A 20415-nucleotide genomic window follows, 5' to 3' on the forward strand; every position below is an offset into this window, starting at 1 on the left:
TTTAGAAATACTCATGTATCTCCTCCTCTCTTGCTAATATGTGAAATCCTCACACAACACATCAAGGTAAGTTTTGTAAATCTCCCGTTTCACCTTCTGAACGAATACGTTTCTCTGGCATTATAGAAGCGCTTTACAAGAACATTAAGAGAAAGAGCTGAATAAAAGATAAAATAAGCTTCCCACAAATTTTGCTTCCACTTATTTGTAAGAAGTTATATTCAGATCCATGAGACAGAAGCAGTGCATATATGTACATACATATGCATGTACACGCACTTACCCTGTCTATACTGAGTCAGCAGCGCACTCCCAGATTTCACAGAGCAGTTGGACATATGGTTTTGTGCTATATCACATAGTCATAGAGAAAGCTAATATTATCTCTAAGACTCTGTAAGATAATACTAATACTCTCTATGGCAAAAAACTGAGCAGAAAAATCAGCTCAGAAATCATTGTGTGCACATAGCTTTAAAGAGTGCTTTAGAGTCTTTGGGGGAAGAGGTATCACTGGCAAAAGAAAAACACATGATACATCCTCAAACTGAAACTGAAGAAATCCCAAGGCTTACATAAAGAGGAAAAGGATCCCAGACCAATGTTACTGGGGAAGAGAAAACACCCCTTTTTCTTTTCTTTCAGCCCTATGGGAATATCTGATGTTTGATTTTGTCTGCAACAATTTGTTTGTTAAAATTATCACAATATAATAAGATAAAACTTCTCCACTAAATATGGATATTTAACAAGAAATATAAATTCTGAATCAGACAAAGATGTGTTGATGAAAAGGTTGAGAAATTAAAATCTCTTCAAATGAACCCAAAGCAGATGGAGTCTGCAGGAGAGGGAGTAGGCAGAGAACCATAGGCCATCTCTTGTTCTTCCACTGAGCTCTCATGCACAAGTACCCAGCACCCCAACATGCAACAGCCCCATAGGCCCCCATCTTGCTACACACTAACAAGACACAGAACAAAACCAAACTATATTAAAAAAATCTTTGCTAAAGAAAACTTCCATCATTATACTCCATGCTATCAAAATTAAGTTGTTTTTCTCTGCTGCTATTAGCATGAAGATAAGTACAGAAAGTAGAAAAAATATCAAAACATGCAGTACCATTCTTGCTTGCTCAGATTTGGGGATGTAATACTTAATTTACCCCCTTTCAAAAAATAACTGCAATATTGTCATAAAAACTATATAAGCTGTATTAGCTATTTTTGTAAATTACAAGAAATGTCCTAGTTTGACTACTACTTTATGGAAAAAAAGGCAGAGAAATACTACATGGTTAGTAGAAAACACCTGTATTTTTCTTCCATAAGTCTTCTATTCTGTTGCAATGTATCCTGTTAAGATACTGCAAAAATTTGACTTCTTATACACTCAAATATGATAATGATAAAATGTGGGATAGAATAGAAAACTACTATTGGGCTACATACCAATACAGATACTAGGGTTTGTCATAAAGCAGATAGCAACTGGTTAGTTGCTGGGTGTTAGTAGAAAGGTGGAAATATATACTTTCACCTGCTGAAATGTGCAGCTGGTTTAAGCCCTGGCTGGCACAACTGCAGTCTCTGCACCTAAAACAAGGCAGGTTAAAGAGGCTGGTCACAGACAAAGGAAGAGCAATGCCCATGGTCTAGACACCATGGTGGCCTTTTCTTCTTAAGGAGAGTACCTGGTTCCCTTATTTTCCACACGCATGATGACATCAAAAATAACCAAGTGTTAGCAGTATTGCAGTAAAGAAGGAAAAGACACTTGGCTTTCACAGAACTAGAAATTGTATCAGGCAAAACGGTGGTGGCTTTGATTTGTGGGCTCTCTGGCAGACTAACAAAATTCTAATAAATCCAGCCTCTATGAGTCTTCCTTGTATTTGGAAAAGAGACAAACTCACTGAAAGTGAGGGAAGAATGGAGGGTGGAGAAATGATGTTTCTCTTTCTATCTGCCCTTTTTCCAACTGACTGCTGAAGATGCCCATACATATTATCTTCACAAGGCTGAAAGTAACACCTGGGATTATCCCAGTAACACTACATGAAAACAACCATTTTAAAAGATAAACTTGCAGGTATTCTGATAGCAGACAATCTGACAAGCATTTCTTCTTTCACACAAAGGCTTGGATAACTATTTTCTGTTGTCTTTTTTTCACTTTATAAAGACCTAATGTGGTGGTTTGACCAGGAAGGAGTGGGAATTCTGGGAAGCTGTGGTCAAACCAATGAAAGTTTTAGGTTTGAGACTGGCACCTAGTGTAGCCAGTGGGGTTTGGACACACCTCCGAGAATACACAGGGGTTAGAAGCAGGGCACTGCCCTTGGCACTCCCTCTTTGGGACATCGCGGCGAAGAGGTCAGATCTCTCCCCCGTCCAGACCGCTGCTGCTGGGCGGGGGAGGGGCAGCCATGCGGTAGGCCCGGGGCCTGGACAGAGATGGGGGTTGAGGGGGCTTCGAGGATGGAAGGGTGGAAGATCCCAGGGAGTCAGCCCTCGGGCAGCCATCCCCCCCAGGAGAGAGAGAGAGAGAGAGAGGAGAGCCGGCGTCTGAATGTGATAGCAGCCGCCCAGGAGGAGAAAGGGGAGGGAAGGGCGCAGCCTGGCCGGTGGAGCAGCAGCACCTGTGGGAGTACCAGCATTCTACCAGCATTCTGAGATAGACAGAGACTGAAAACTTTTAACCCTTTCTTTCATGATTGGGGCCTTGCAAAAATGCTAATCCTCCTCGAAGCTGAATAAGAAGGGAGATAAGAGATGAGATGAGACAAGGACCTGGCCCGAAGAACGTGGAGATGATTGGATGGGGAGAGATGATTTGGAGTGGCCTTTTGGCTGGACTTTTCTTGTGGCCATGGACTCAGTTGTTCCTGTGACACAGACTGCATTTAGGGGGAGGCAGTGCCTCAAAACCAGGAGGGTTCATTCGTGAGGACCCCCCGGCCCCAGGGGGTTGGAAAAATATGGGGGGGACAGATGTCCCAAAGCAGAGACTGTGCCTTTTTGAAGTGAGACAAGGCATCCTTGAAAGACAACCCTAAAAGCAGCTCTGGTCCATGCCGTCAGTGGTGAGAGCACTGGGCATGGAAGGAAGATGTCACAAGCGGCAAAAGGACTTTTTCCGGGCGGTGCCGAAGTGACAAGGAAGCACACGAGGTTTCAGTGTGTTTCCAGGGGAAGCCTATGGAACAAGAAGGACTCCTTTCCTCTTCATGAACTGCAGTTTGAGTATACTAAAGTGTGGGGCCAAGGCTGGGCAGTTGATTTAGGAGAATGTATCGGATTGGGAAAGTCAGGGAGTGGGGAGGAGGAAAGTTTTTTGTAAGGTTTTCAATTTCTTTTTTTTCTTTTCCTTATAGTCTTTCCCTATTTTCCTGTAGTTTAAGTAATAAAATGTTCTTTATGTTTAAGTTAGAGCCTGTTTTGCTTATTCCTGGTCACATCTCACAGCAGACACCAGGGTGAGGCATTTTCATGGGGGGGCACTGGCCCTGTGCCAGGCTCAAACCATGACACCTATATAAACAAAATATTTGTAACCTAAAAATCAAGAGTCAGTCAGCAGAATTCACAGTAAAATTTTCTCTCTCATTCCCTAGATAGACCTTTAAAATGGAATCAGAGCCTTAAATGTTAGTCACTTTAAAATCAAGCTAACTTTTTCTCCTTCCTTACCTAGGCAAATCAAACATAAACGTAATCACTCACTGGAACAAATGAAAAGATGTGACCTGAAACTGGAGCAGATCAAAGACGTTTGGTCCTAGGGCCCCAGTGAAGAGCAGTGACACCCAGTGGCACAGTGTCTCTTGAACTTGGTGATTGTGTTCAGAGACAATTTCAAGACAGCTATGCTATTGGGTTACAGATACAAAGAGGATTACAATTACTCTAGCATGGAGAATCAGATTTCCATTCCTCAAGAATGACTAAAATTCCCCCAACTTTTTCTCTCCACAGATGGTACTGATTTGAACAAACCATTCCATGCTTCCTAGAGTAATCATGCAGCTTGTCTAAATTTTCTAAACATGACTTAACTATGATGAAGTGATCACTGTTCACACTAAAAATTATGGAAGCCAGAAACTGCATATTTTTCAAATAGTATTTCAGGTTACATTGGAACTGTATAAAGACTTATTATCAATTCTTATACACTGACAATTTAATATGTACCTCATGGGAATTGTATTACTAATCCAAATTTCCAGAAAGGTGCACTGAAAGAAAGGGCATGAGAAAGGTTATGATTGTGGTATTGTAAGAAACTAATTGCTGAGGACTATTCTCTGATTGGCTAGTGGAAATTCTCATCCTAATTCCAAGTTTAAATTTCCCAAGAATCATACCTAGGATCCCTTAAGTCTCATCACATATCTCACAGTCTTTCCCTTGTATTGTATATTGTATTGTATTATGTTTACTGTAATTCAACTATCTCTGGGAGTAGGGAGTTGTTCTAAGTCTGAAACATTTGGTGCAATGTACTCCACCTAATTTTCCATTTAATAGCTTCTAATTCAGCTTTTGAAAGCCAGCCAGGGAGCTGGCAGAGAGGCTAACCATGAAATGCTGGTGAATTCAGTTTCTGGAATGGAAGAGGAATGAGGTATTTTCAGATTCATCTCCCATTGTTCATATGATGCCTAAATTTCAATGCAAAGTCACTGAAATCAGATCCGCATGGGATATTAAGCTCCTAAAACCTATTTACATGCCTGAACTCTCACTGAAGTTGACAGAAAGTTAAACACCTAAATAGAAGTTAGTTTGGCAGATCTCAGCCCTATGCTTGTCTGGCTATAATTCTAATCAGTCCTTCCAAAGCGGGTGGACTGCTCTGGAGTAAGTTTTTATTTGACAACATAAATATAAGGAAATTCTTGGTAGAAAAAGCACAGTGGAAACACTCGTATCAAGTTAAAATTGGCCAGCAAAACTGGTTTAAACTAACAAAAAACACGTGGTAGAAAACACCTTATTCACAATGCAAAGATAACCTGAGGGCAGCAGACACATACACAAATCTACTGAGAAAAGAGAGGTTATGGCGTTCTGTGGAGACTTTTGTAGAAAGCAACAACTACAGCTGCACAGGCTGTGAACAGAAGAAGTAATATGATATGGCATAGTTCCTAACAAAGTTAATAAAAAAAAGCCTGCCTACAGAACAGCTGCTTGTAGCTGGAGTTTGGATTAAAAGGACTGCGGCAGCCTAGAAGTCTGTTGGTATTAAGAGCGTCAATAGGAGGAAAGTGAAGAACAAAGTAGAACCGACAGCAGTGGGCACACAGCAAAAAAAGTCTTCAGAAAATAGAAATAACTGAAAAGAAATATTCTTACTGACTATCTCTATTAAATTTTGAAAGCTTAGTTACAAAAATGAGTTCCATGGGTTAAGCTGATAACCCTGATCATACTAAATACTAATTGAGTATAGAATGCTAACTTCAGGAGGAGTCATCATGATACAAAGTCCTGCTCAGTATGAATAAGTACATCATGAATAGGACTAAAATTATTTTGCTAACATAAAAATGTAAAAAACTGTATACTATTTTTCCCCATGACTTGGGACTGACATTATCAGACATGCTTTAAAGGAAATTGCACAGTTGAGAGCACGTCTTAAAAGAGCCTCTATGGACCATGTTTCTCTGTCCTTAGCACATTAGAAAACTCAGTGTCCAGCTGTTGGATCTAAGTACTGAAAAATAAAATCATGCAAATCTAGAGAGAAATGCACTACTTTAAGCTAAAAAGAGTAGTAAAAATCTACCTGTACTCAAGTCTTAAATGTTCAGCTTTCCATTAAACTAAAACACTGTCTGCTATTCAGTAAACATTTTTATTTGACCTGTAGATGGTATACATGTCAGCTTTGTACATATATGTCACCATCGTTTCTTATATAGTAATGCAGAGTTGACCTAGTCCCTACAAAAAAATACAGAAATTCCTTTATCCTATGCTATATGAATAATCTAATTTATCAACCTTCTTATAAAAATCACACCAGTACAATTTCATTGGCAGCAACCAAGTGATATTGCATTTTTCTAGTGAAGATTTCCCATCAGCCTCAAAGCCATCAACTTAAATTTGGACCAGACAATTAATCATAAGATGTAAAGAAGTCCAAATTACATAAGGAAAATTAAATCTGGGAAAAAAATCAGCCATCTTGGAAAGAAACGTTTCAAATAATTCCCTCTGAAATTTTTGGATTATTTTACTTTAATACAATTTAAAAATGTGAATTTGCAGCAGGGATTGAACAGTGAAACACACCGCCCTTTTCTGCATTAGTGACAGGGGACACTGAAGCTCTGCCATTTCTAACACAGTGGCTCTTCAGCAGGCTGATTCCTCAGGATAACCAGGGCAAACCATCTGCACTGCACATCCTACTTGCAGCCCTAAAAACCCCTTGAGGGCATGGGTTTAAATATTCTTCCAATGCATCATACAGTCATCTGTCATTTTCTTCACTACTTAATGAGGAAAATCATGTAACTCCAGTTCAGAGCTGTCATGAACTGCCACATCCTGAGAAAAGGATTTATGGTGAAGGAGACAGCATTTCCTTGGATGTGAAGAAGGCTTTAAGCTCTTGCTATGCTTTGTACTTCTCAAAGGTCTTGATTAAAAAAAGCCCACATTTTCCAGTGGGAACCTGCGTACTGGAGATACAAATCCAGAACCTTTCGAGTGCAGAGTGTAAAGACATTTTGTGCACATGTAACAAAAGATGATGCTAATTTGCCACCCCCACACCAAAAGACCTGAGAAAGTTTCCCATCACCAATTCCTTTAGGCACTGCTCTTCTTTATTCAGAAGGCATACTTCTGTGTAAAGCTACAAGTTAATGGCCTGGATAATGAAGCCGAATTTAAATGAAAAAATGCTTCTTGGGCAAATTTCTAGCTATATTTCTTTTAAATGCAAGTCATCATGAATGCATCTCTGTTTAGCAGAAAACAAATGGTAAGGACTGTCACCAGAGTACAGTGGGGGCCTCAACCTCTTCTTAGACTGTGTTCAGGTATAATATCAGGTATGACCAGCAGTAAGGGGGAGAAGTGGGGAAATTACTCTCTGTGTCTTAGTACTGCAATCAATATGATTAATATTCTCAGAAAACAGTGAAAAGTCTATAAAGTAAAATCTAAATGAAAAAATTTAAAGCAGAAGCAGTTTTCTTTTTATTATTCAAGCTTTGCATACCTCAAGTGGTTTTTTAATTGTTCTATTTTTATTGTAAACTGAATGACGGTTACAATTGTCCCAGATTTGTGAGTTAACTGAATATTCACAGCTTTAGTGTGCCTTTTGGAGAAGTTTCCTACTGTTTAATGGCTGTATCTTGCTTCTAAAAATTCTTTCAACCTTAATGAAATTTCATTTTAGTAAGTGCATTATCTTGAAAATAATCCAAGGATATATATTCAGTCATGAAATCCTAACTCATTTTTGCATGTATATGTACAGTATATTATCTTTGATATCCCTTATAATGTATTTAATCACAAACTAATACTTTCACTACAAAGCCGACAGCTTTTATGACATACTGCACCCTGGCAGAGGTGGTTTACCATGACAATGGAGCTAGATTAGACAAAAAACACTACTAATCTCCTCATAAATTTAAGTTTTATGATTGATGTTTAATTGTACCTAGATATGAACAAATTTACCTCAAAAAAGGCAAACAATCTTGCCAAGAATTTAAAGGTCAAATGCTATGCAGTGAGACACTGAGCCAAATTCGATTTCACTTTATGTCAGAAATAAATGCATTGTCAGTGACTCAGTGCTGGCTACATATTCTGTGACTAATCTTAGACCACCATAAATAAGAAGCTGACAACAGCTATAAAACTGTTTCCATTCCCATCCATGAATCTCCAATTCCTAGTATCCAGTCACTACAAAACAATTCATGCAAACACACAGCTAAAGAAATGTCCTAATAATAACTAGTTTGTTGTAAATATGACTAAGCAACAACAAAGCAAGAAAGGGTCAGTGCAGAGCTTGTGGCAAAAAGCACATGTGTTTTAGTATAAATCCTTCACTTAGGAAAGCTCCTAGTGATAAGACACATGAAACAAATGTTACAAAATAAAGAGTGTTATAAAGTGGGGTTTTTTTCTCCTTGCTAGCACAACTCCTTATAACATGGACCATAGGACACTAGCAGTCCTAATCCATAGCTTTCTCAGTCTTTCCTCAAAGGCTAATTAATATCCACTCCCAAATTTCTCAGAAATCCCAACAATTAACTTTCTCAGGTTTCAGGCTTCTTTAACACCACTAGAAGCCTTTCCGCCATCGTCCAAGATCCAAGGAAGTCTCCTGTTCTCCTCTGTTACCAGAGGGTAACATCCCTCCTAGGCAGCTATCTCCAAGTCTGAACTCCATGCCCACGTTCAGTCTTGCTCTGGCTCTGAGAGTTGGCTCCTCAGCAGCCACGGTGTAGAAGAAAGATTTGAGTGTTCTGACTGCATTTGTGAAATGTCCAGAAATGCAGGAACACATATCTAACATAGAGCACAGCAGCTCAAACGCACTACGTTATTTCCAGCCAACACCGTAAAACATTGAGTAAGAGTATGCTCATGTCTAATACTTAAACAATGCCTTTGCCTTTTCAAAATTGGATTTTGAGCCCTGCTGATGAACAGAAGTTTCTGAGCAAACCAGAGGACAGATGAACCAGGCATAAGTCTTAAATTGCCAAGGCTCTGGACAGAAGGGGACTATCAGGGATCACAAACTGGCAGCATTTGTAGGGGAACTGTTGACAAGGAAGCCAATTTAGGCAGAAAATTTTCATCAGAAATGTGCCACATCATAGTTCAAATAACAGATGTTGCCAGGCTTTAGTGGGATAGACTGTATCATGAGGAGGGGCAGTCACCAAAGTACAACCCTGGCTATTTTCACAATGCCGGCCAAAATATGCCAGCAAGGGGCTTGTCTTCATTTGGAGCTCATCCATTTGATCTGGAACCAAAGCAGCAGTAGCTCAGCTGACAACACAGACGTGGTCTAGATTCATTCAGACATGCACATCAACAAGTCTAATTTTAAGAAATTTGAAAATCAAAGCTCATAATGGGAGACCATGGCTTTGTGGAGGGATCCACAGGAGGGATCCAGTGGAGGTGCATGTCACTCAGGAAGCTAGCAACAGGGAATCTAAGAGTAAGGGTAAGTCTGAGCTCCCCCAAGTGCAATGTCTGACCCAAGTCTGCACAGCCGAGCTGCTTCCCTTCATTTGTCATTCTGAACCAAAACCCTGCTCCTGACACAGAGTCTTGTGTTTATTATTTGACAGATCTGAGAAAATTCACTCTTTCTGTTGAAGTATATACAAGTGCTGCAACTCATCTTTAAAGTTATTCAAAAACAGTAATAAAGTATTACAAAAGCTAAGTTTTGTTTCTAAGGCTCTGGGGTACAGTAGCACTCCTCCATCCCACCCCTGTGTTTTGTAATTACCCAGCTTTTCTGAAATAGAGACCTCCTCAACTCCATTGCATAAATTGATCTCACTTAAGATAACACAAAAAAAAAAGAGCTAAATGCAATTGTTTCTCCTGTAATTTAGAAGAAACATTAAATCTTATCTGGATGTTTCTCGCTTAACATAATGTTTTTTTATTTGTATATTTAACTATCACAAAAGAAGAAAAAAATCCCAAGAAATAGTCCCAAGAGCAACAATTATCTCTGACTGGAGGACTGAAACACACCTGTGCTTCCTGGATTCAGATGAGCTCCTCTCCACTTTCAGTTTAGAAGATAGGTACACAGCTATTCACATGGAACTAATTCTATTTTGCATTGAATATCATCTCCATGTTCCACATGTCAAGTGAAAGCACTGCCAAGATTAGGTGAAGTGTGAAGTGTGTGTGTGGAGAGAAAAAGGAAGACAGACTTTGGGTAACAATTTTTCACTTCAATGCCAGAAAACCTGTCTATATTTTTCTTTGGATTTAGGTCACAATTTTCCTTCTTCCGTTAAAAAATCCTACCCATGAAAAGTTATTACAAAGTTTGCTTGCAGAGGCTAAATTCTTCTCAATTTCCTGAATTCTGAACAGCTTTATTGCCATTGCATTCATACCACTGCCAGTTAGCAAAAGCAAAACGACAAAAATTTCACTCCCAAAAACTTTTTCAGACATAGAGTCTCAAATATGATAAATACTCTAGGAACAAAGCAGATATTATACAGCAATCTAAATAAATAAAGTAACTATTCAAACTCACATAGGAAAAGATGTTCGCGCTGTGCTTTTAAAAATGGCAATTTATTCTCATCACTAGGTGTGTTCTATAATAGGACAAAGAGGAAGCCCTGTTTCTTCTCATTCCTTATTAGCAAGAAATTTAAACAACAGAATTATTTAACAGTCTGTATTTATGCAGTTTTTCCATGCCTGCTTGTTTCATAGTCATCATTTAAATTAAACAAAAAAATTACTTGAATAATTATTTACCTTTCTCTGGAAGTGTACTGGCATTGCATATCTGCTCTTCACCCTCACCAGCAGACGTTGCAGCTTTTATTTTAATTTGATAAGTAACGTTGGAAAGCAGATTTCTGAAAGTATGCAGTGTACCAGAAGATGAAAAATCTGTAGAATTTCCTTCGACTGCTATGATGTAATGTGTAATTATGCCGTTGGCAGAAGCAGGAGGGTCCCACTGCACTAGGATCGATTGCCAACTCATGGCGATACAGCGAATGTTCTGTACAGCATCTGGCACTTAAAGGACACACAGGCACCAAAGATTAACATGCACATGCAACTAAAACTGTAATTACACAACAGTATCATTAGAGAAGCAGACACGGTGTTCATAGCAAGAGTCAAACACTGCAGTGTCAGATATTAATAAAAAACACATTGAAAGAACAAAACTATGACTTTGTCCTCATAAGATAGTTCCTTTCCAACTGCTATGAATGTGACTCATGTTAGTACTTGAGAGAGAAGAGGCCATCTATCTGCCTTCTTCCTAGTTGTGGGCTTCAGCTTTGTTTCCTCAACAAAACTTTTTGCTCATATTTCCCCCATGTGTTTTTAAACACAGTGTACTATAACATACACAGTATACACATTTTATGTACCTACTCCATATATATAGCAACAGCATCAACAGTAGAAGTTCCTTATTTGTTCTCCTATATATCTGTCAGCCTTATTTCTTTCAGGCCCTTCTGCACTTTTCTCTGTACAGAAGTCACTGGGCAGATTTCAGAGCTTTCATATCAATTCTTTCAACTTATTGTTTCCCATCTATTTGCTGGTTGTAGCAAAAAATTTTTTTTTAAATGCTCATAAAAATTAATGAAGGTAGAAAATACTACAATCACTTTGAAAATAGACCAATTATTTATGAACAACTGGTTAAAGAGAAATAAAGAAAGTAACACAAGTATGGAATGTCAGTGATGAAATGAAACAACTGATGGATGACCATGGCTTTTGAGGAGGACCACCTTCAGCTGCCTGAGTCCAACAGACAAACTGAAACAACTCAGTGATGGTCCAGATTTCTGACGGTGTTGTAACTCTTCGGTACAATAAACTGCAGAACTCTTCCCCAGAAACTCTTTTTTATTGGTTCTGGAAAGTGTCTTCACTGGAAGCATGATCCTAGCAGACATGTAGTCATCATATGGGATCTTTTCATTTTGCGGTCTGCTCCCTTTGCTAACAGTGTAGAGGACCCTGGGAGCCCCCTAACCCATGCTTGTTCCCTGGCACTGACAGCTCTTACAGAGTCTAGGGGTTGCTCTGACCTGGAAAAAGAGTTTTGTTGTGCAAAACTGGTTTTGCACAACAGCCAGTTTCACAAACTCACGGGTTCTCTTTAGTGAATGTTATGTATTTCACTTTTAGTGGAATGTTATGTATTTCACTTTTAGTGGCTAGCTTCCTTCCTAAAATAAATTCTAAAAAGAAAAAAAAAGAAGTTTAAAAATTTCTATTTGTCTAATATAATTTCCAGTTCATTTGCCAATCTTTTATCCAGCTGCTTTTGATACTGCTAATGTTTCAGTTATTTTCACAGGGATCTGAATTATTGCTTTGATCTGCAAAGACTGATACCTATCTAATTTTCTTCCCTTTATCTATGTTGCTATTAAAAGATTTATAGTAGCCATGTAAGCCTCTCATTTCAGATGAGGACATTTTTAATTCTACACTTCCGAAATCAGACTTCAAACCTAGTCTACAATAGGAATGTGAATCTGTGCTACACAGGCAAGAGACAATGAGTTAGTGTTAGGTTATATTTTCTTTGGAGAGAAGAGGAAGACTTTTGTTCAATCATACAAGGAAAACAAATATAAATGTATTTAAAACTGCCAGAACTGCAGCTTGTAAAAAGTCAGATCTAACCTGATTCCATCGTTGTAAAGTGGACAGCGTTACTGAACTGATTGCCGTTCCCAAGCTTGGTAAACGCAGAGACACTGATAAAATAGGGGCTGTATGGTTCTAATCCAACAATGTTTGCCTCATGGTTTGAACCTGAAATGTTCTTAAGGCAGGAGATATTATTAGTACATAATTAATCTCTAGAAACATTGTAGCCTTCACCTTGAACCTACTGAAACGAACAGAAAATTTACAGCCATAGTTTTGCGTCTTCCAATCTGAGTAGCTCTCAAATAGTGAAAACTATCTCCAGCTTCACATTAACCCCTCTCACCTTCTACTTCCTTACAGATCTTTAGTGGTTTCTATGAAACTACCCTAAGAATGTGTTCCCAAAGGCGGCTTGCTGTAGAATCCACTGTTTCTCTTTCACATGCTCATAGTGGCCTTCAGGCATTATGGAAGAAACTTCCTCCCACCATGGGGAATAACAGCAGACTTCACTGGAGCATTGTCTTTTCCTGCAGCTTTTACAAGTATCTCAGATGAACAGGGCTCACTATATATCTAAGCTTGAGATGCAATCCTGACCTCAGCTTGCTGCCTTTGCAGTTCACAGAACATTCCTTGAGGCCACCCAAGCAATCAGATTTAAGCCTCTTTAAAATTTTGCATATCATAAAATTATAGATTCATAGAAAGGTTTGGGTTCCAACCCCCATACTGTCAGCAGGGAATCTTCCATAAGACTGCGTTACTGAGAGCTTCACCCAGCCTGGCCCTGAACATTTATATAGTATCTACTTCAGTTACAACTTACTCAGTTCTTATTCTTTGATATTTTTAAAATGAAGACCTCTTAACAGTTTTTTACTATTTTTTAAGATAGTAAAAAATTTTTGAATCTTGCAAGTCCATAGGTACTAAATAGTTAAACAAAAGTAGCCACAAAACAACTAACTTCTGTCATTTTCTAACATCAGGCTTACACTAAAGCACCAAGTAGGAGTAATAAATCTCACTGTCAGTAAAACATTAGAACCCCAAAGCACGTTAAAACCAAACTATTTTTCCTGTTTAATTTGAAAAATTGAGTTACGGGTACAGGGGGAAGGAAAATAAACTGTCTTAGCAAATAGGAATTTATAGGCACTTCAAAATTCTAGGAGCATAACAGACATTTAAAATATTTGCCATATCTTTTTTTTTCCTAAAGCATGAAAAAATACTTTAAAAGATTATACACTCGTAATTATAAACATACCCAAAAAACTAGTTTTTCAGTGTTGTTTTGATAAATCTTAAAATTATATCTCATAATAACACCGTTTGACTGAGGACTTGGATCCCATTTTAGCCACACAGAATCTGCGGTGTAGTTGATAATGGTCAAATTCTGGGGTGGAGCTAATGGCACTGCAAAAGACAAATCACAAATACTTCAGGCAAAACAGTACATGCAGGAGAACATAGGCACTTTTGTTAACATTTGCATCTGAGTTCAAGCTAACAGTACTTCAATTCTATTTCAATCTTTTTTCTTCCTCTTTGACATGAAACAAATTCAATTAATCCAGAATACATGTTTAGTCAGCAAGGGATCTTCTTGGAGATCTAACAAATCTATTAATCACTTAAACATCCCTGCTGTCAGAACTAAGACATTTCTCAGAAGTCACATTACATATATAACTGGAATGCTATACACTTTACTTCCTCCACCCATATATGGACCACAACTCATCATACATTTAAAAGATCTGTAATTTACCATGCAGGGGAGAGGAGGTCCATGTACAGGAGAACTGTGTGAATGTGTCAGAACTATTTCCATGTTTTATCATTTTTCAATTGCAGGGGGGATGAAGAGAAAGGTACTCTTGTTTGCTTCAAAATCCCTGACACTTTGCAAACCATAACACATTCCAAAGGCAAAAGATATTTCTTCATGGGGTTATTTTTGTAATCCTGTGCAGAATGTGACCTCCTCTTGTGCACTGTGGCAGGATGAGGAGCACTCAGGAAACACCTGCCTTGCAGTGCTTCCTCTGCCTGAAAGCTCTTCCCTCACAGACCAATGGAATATTAATCCTTCATATCAACAGGTCTGATGCTCAGATCTAAGATGGATGCTGTAATAGAGCTGATATTTTGAAGCTGTTTACAATTGAATTTGCTCACCTGACTCATCTGTGTAGAACTGAAGCACAGCGGAGGGACCAGGTCCTTTTATTGTTCTGGCAGCTGCATAAATGCTGTACAATGTGAATGGCAGAAGATCTTCCAAAATGATAAAATTATTGGTAGTAGAGAATGAGCTATTCCTTTCTGGCCCAAACAAATTTAAATCATAATGTATTATAATACCATTTGGCTTAACAGGAGGGTCCCATGAAAGCATAACTGAGGTAGTTGAGAGATTTGAAAATGTTTTCATTACAGGTGCTGATTCTGGGACTGTATGAAGAAATAGGAAAGAGAAAAACAACTGTAATCTCAGAAAAATATGAAATTAAAAATTCTATTTCACAGTCTTAAAATACAAATGTGCAGCAGTTGTTTGTGTCACTGTATTACAAAAACACTGAAACAAGAAAAATAAACCATCTTTTTCTTTCAGAAAGCTATTTGGATTTTTTAATAATTTCTGTAGGAATTAATAAAAAGTCTTACCATCTTCATCAGTTCTTATGTGAAGACTCAGAGTATGCCGTTCAGAAGATCCTTTATCAGTGGCTGGTGTGATTTTCAGAATGTAATCAGTGTATTTCTCCAGATCATCAAAAATTATGCTTGTGTTGTAAGTAAGGAAAGATAATATCTTACTGGTTCCCAGTTGCATTAAACTTAGAGAAACATGAAAGAAGACTAAGCCATTTGGCTGGGATGGTGGAAGCCAGCTTACATTTACAGAAGATGAGGAAATGTTTTGATAGATCAGATTTTCAACAAAACCTTCTGGGACTATGAGAGATAATAAGCAAAAAATTAAATGCATGGATTACAGTAATAAAACATCCAAACCCCAACCAGAAATAACTGCTCAAATATAATTAATCTGAAAGAGTCAGTTGCAATATTTTTTACAACTTTTAAAAATAATTTGTGTTTCAATATCAAAAGCAAAATGGTTGAAGGTATATATGAATAATCATTTCTGTTAAATTTGTTTAGGAAAAGAGTCTTAAGGAAAGCTTAAGACAATAATTTTATTGCTTGTATCCACAGAGGCTTGTGCTCCATGTTCTATGTGCTCTAGAGTTTGAAAGACTCAGATCAAAATGCCTTCCTTGCAAAGATAAATATTGCAGCATCAAAAACCGCATTTAATGGTATTTTTTAAACTTTGCCATCATAACAGTAAAATAACTTTTAAGTTAGACAATATTTAATAAATATTTAATAAAAACCCTGATATACAATGAGCACTAAAAAAGTTATTAACTTACTGTCTTGATCTGTATACACATCTATTTTTTCACTGGTTTTGTTTCCATCTCCAAATGCTGTGCTTGCAGTTAACCACAGAGTGTAATGGCTGTATTTTGCCAAGTCATCCAGCACTACACTGACATTGCTGTCATTACCATAACTTGTGAAATTCTAAAGAGAGAAATAAAAGAAAATGTTACCACATAAAATGCTTTTTATTCATTGATTTCTCTTTCTAGTTCCCCATTTAGCCATCACCACCACCAGCAGCAGACATGATTCACCATAGCACTCAGAAGACATAAGCCTATGCTTTGACTCCTAATGAGTACTGATTTTTTCTGAGATACTTGATTTTACTATGTCTATTTATACCCCTTGTAAGTACTACAGAGTACATGATTGGCTTCTTCTATTGTTTGTAATTGTTGAATGCCAATTCAGAGATTAAAACTGTAATATTGCAGTATGTTTATCCATATTTCATCAAGAAAATTAACAAAAAAACCAGCATCTGCTACCACACATGAACCACACATGCCTTGGCTGATCATTGTTAATCAAATCAAAGGACGTCTCTCTCTTTAATCTATTTTTATAAGAGTAGATTTTGAACTCAAATCTTTCAGTGGCAGAGATCTCATCTCACCCCTTGATAAACTGTTCCTTTTGCTGGTTGTCCCTCGCAGTAACACCATGCCATTATCTCTAAGGAAATGTCTATAGTGAGTGGACTCATGTTAAACTGAAGGCATCAACAGAATTTTTTTTTCCTCTGTGTAGCTACTTGCTACAGAAAGAATAGGAGAAGGACCCAGTCCCAGTGTCTTTTGAACTATATTAAAAAATGTCATTAATACTGTGACTACGGCAACAAGTTAGTGCTCAGATCAGCACCTCTAAGGAGGCCATTCCTATTTAGAATCAACAATTTTGGAAGAGGAAAAGACAAAATATAAAGGCTATTATTTATGTAAGTTCAGCTACACCACATAAGTTCAAATCAGTTGAAGTTGAATGTGTTGAATCATCCACTGATTTACAGAAACCTGACTTAGATGATCCAATACAGTTTGGTTCATGGTTTGAAAATTGTTGAGAAGTCATTTTGCCCATCAGCATATTCAGCTCAAGCATTGGGTAGCAAGTCAAATCTTCAGTGCTGATTCAAAGAGCCAGTAGCATTTCTGTCCAGCAGCCACATTGCCCTATTGAGCAGATGGCATGGGCAGCACTTCTCAGGACCAAAGAAATCCTAACTTTTCTACACAGAAATATTTTCAGGATGAGATGGATTTTGTCCAACCTCCTGATGAATTCCAGCTATTTCACCTGCCCCCTGTTTTTGGTGTTAGATCAAATCCACACCCTCCACTTCTTTAAAAAGCAAGTTAGCTTTCAAGGAAATTTTTTTCTGAAAAAGAGAGGCTGTAAGAGCAAACTTACTAATGCAAGAGAAAGGCAACAGAAATATTTGGGTATTGAAATTTAGAAATACCACATATAAGCACAGGAATGCTAAAACTGCACGCTGAAAAATTGATTACATTTCTCATAAGGAAAGTTATTATTGAAGAAGTCACCCTGATATGCTTTATCACACAGTTGAATCCATACTGTGCAAACTGATAGTTCAGTATGCAATCTTTATGTCTGTCACTAATGTCTGTCACATATCAATTTATATATCTCATGCAACACTTCACAAATTTTTTGTATGAGCAAAATATTTTTATTTTTTCAGAAAACTATAGGTCACACTCTCATTACTTTCCCTGAGATTTTTATATCTGTATTTGAAGACCTAGTTTTGCCTGCAGTCACTAGTACTGACATAACATAAATAAGTAAACAGTTTGGCAATGAAAACTTAAGCCTTTGTTTTGAATGCAGAACAGAAGCTGCACAAATTGTGAGTATAATTCATTTTTATTTAATGTGTGAGTATCCACTCATTAAATGACTATAAACACAGTGTTAGTTTTGCCCAATAGACTAAGTGAAGTCAACATCAGTCAAAATACAAAAAATTCCACCTTAATATATGACTTTTTTCTAGAAGTAGTTTGAATTTCATACTAGCTGCACACCTAACTGAAAAAGCCTGGAAAGAGCTTTGTGTTATATTTGGTAAGTTAAGATACAGGAAACAGTGGATCAGATTCTAAGGTATTTAGTTAAACACTGATACTCAAGCAGGGTATGACAGAAAACATCATCTGGCCCAGAGGAAGCATTCTAATACCCTCTTTTTGTTACTATTATTATTGTTAGCAAAAGTTAGTAATTTATAACATGTAATAATCAGATTTTTTAAAAAATAAGACCTTAAATAATTACCTGAGTTTTAAGGTAAAAATGTCAAGCCTACCACATCAAGCTTTGATCCTAGATTTAATGGGAGTTTATTGATATGAACAGCTGAAAATTCAACTCTTAGTTTGAAAAGACCTTTACAATTTAGGCAGCTGTCTGGCAGTTAAGGACTCAGTGAACCAACAGGAATAACAGGGTTTTGGTGGGTCAACAAAAACAATTTTAAGAAGTAATTCCTTTACTGTGAGGACCCCAAGGAGATATCTCTAACTACTGATATGAAAAAATATTAGGAAAAAATATTAGGAAAATTCCAAAATATAAGGAAAAAAAAGGAGCACATAATTAAGAGTAACAGTGAGCAGGAAGAGTTGTGTGGGTACAAACTGAGAAAAGATGAAACTTGTACTAATTGTACCCTGGGGATAGAACACTTTAGGAAGTTTTACAATTAACTGTGGCTGTAGATGAAAGCAAACAGCTTAGGATCTTTGGCTACAGCTGAAGAAATTCTTCCTTCTGTCCCTTTCTTCATCCATACATGAAAGAAGTTTTGACATAGCAAAGTATCAGATTATTAAAAGCAGCTAAGTGTAAGCAATACACTCAAGCCATGAAAGTGTCAGCAGAAACTAGTATCTTCTTCACCTCAGGAAGTGGCAGACATTTCCAGTGGCATAAAACTGTAGTTAGCTGTATAAGGAAAACATGGTGATGCTCATCTTCACTGTTAAGCTTTACCTCTGTTCTGTTTTCTTTTTTAGGTTCATTGTATTGCATTCTTGTTTGAGTCAGAGGATCACATACTTGACTCTGGGAATCAGGTGAGAGTGGTGATACTGTGAAGTCTTATCCAAACCATCCTTCAAGGAGTGGAATATTCCCTGTTCCATTAAAAACCTAAGTGAAGTTATTACATTTTGTCTGCTGTACCATTCTGAGACCAGCTTTTTAAAAAATTGCAGTGTATTGTAGAGACATTCCCCTTTTTATCCCTACTTTGGTCATACAGCTGAAGAAAATGTTTGATTGTTAAGTACCATAGTACATTGTTTGCATCCCTTGTCTGGATCCCAGGGGTAGACCAAGTTGAATTTCACTCTGAGCTGTACCCAGTCATATCCATTTTGCTTGGCTTGAGGTACAGGTTGGATGATTTGGGTCAGATATTCAGTTGCTAGAAGGATCATAGGCTTTTTTTCAGTCCTTACCCCTGGTTCCCCTGTCTGGTCTGTCAGAGTAGGACAGCTTTCATCTGTACTGAAATTCCTACACTGGGGAAATTTATTGAAGCATATATTTATGTTTGTAATTAGCACCTTTGCACTTTCTTGCTAATCAAAACAGAAGTATATAGAGATTGAATAAGGGAGTTCATTCAAGCCAATGATATCTTTCGTAGATTCACATTTAGCCATGAGAAAGTTACTTCCATTGAGTCTTTGATTTAGTTCGTGGCTAGGACTGAGAATATGGACACGATGATTGCTTCAAGCACCAGGCAAGGCATCGTGGAGCAAAACTTGCAAAGCTGCTATTGCAAAGAGTGAAATCTTAAATTGTAGGAACCCAGCAGTGTCACAGAGACGTGAGGTGAAGAAGAGGCACAGTGTCATGTCATCTGTGAAGGAAGCACTCTTTGTCAGCATACATGTCAGATCTTTACTGCACTGGGACAGGGTGTATACACCATGAAGTAGCATTTTCCCTAGACCTATGACAGCAGAAGATGAAAGATAATGCTGAACTGGAACTTAGCCTAATGCAGGTGATGGTTTATTCTAGTTGGCTACCAGCCATTCCTCCCTCTCTGACACATTTTCTTTTACAACTGTCAGCATCCCTATAGAAACAGTCCACTCATCTACCAAAATCCTTAAATCTAATCTCCATCACTAAATATTTCCTTCTGCTATTCTTGTCTTGAACCTTGGGTCTGAGCAACCCAGGCCTTCTGACTAGACAGCTGCAGTGTTATTTTTCATGTAGACCAGTAAAGCAAAGAAACTATACATTATTTTTCTGACTGAAGAAGGTACATAAATTTTCCCTTTTTGACAGAAAACTCAAATTTCTGCATCATGTCAGAGAGTAAACTGCATCTTTTATCTCAGGTCTTTTTTTGTATTTGGGCATTTTTTCCCTAAACAAAATGCTTCACTATGCAACTACTAACTTCCTAGTTTTAACATATTAATAGTCAGTGGTTTATGTTGATTAGGTTTTAATATGC

At 37.7% G+C, this 20415-nt stretch overlaps 1 protein-coding gene across 1 annotated transcript in view; it reads right to left on the bottom strand.

Moving 5' to 3' along the window:
* PTPRQ (protein tyrosine phosphatase receptor type Q) overlaps positions 1-20415 on the bottom strand; it is a 130544-nt gene that overhangs the window by 53492 nt on the left and 56637 nt on the right. The window contains exons 37-42 of the mRNA XM_074539671.1: positions 15884-16037; positions 15108-15398; positions 14616-14891; positions 13699-13850; positions 12456-12597; positions 10542-10811 (exon numbers count right to left, since the gene is read on the bottom strand). Of these exons, the coding sequence (XP_074395772.1) occupies positions 10542-10811; positions 12456-12597; positions 13699-13850; positions 14616-14891; positions 15108-15398; positions 15884-16037 (1285 nt within the window). The remainder of the gene's footprint in view (positions 1-10541; positions 10812-12455; positions 12598-13698; positions 13851-14615; positions 14892-15107; positions 15399-15883; positions 16038-20415) is intronic.

The sequence above is a fragment of the Zonotrichia albicollis genome, chromosome 4 (genome assembly GCF_047830755.1).
Source record: "Zonotrichia albicollis isolate bZonAlb1 chromosome 4, bZonAlb1.hap1, whole genome shotgun sequence".
NCBI lineage: Eukaryota > Metazoa > Chordata > Aves > Passeriformes > Passerellidae > Zonotrichia > Zonotrichia albicollis.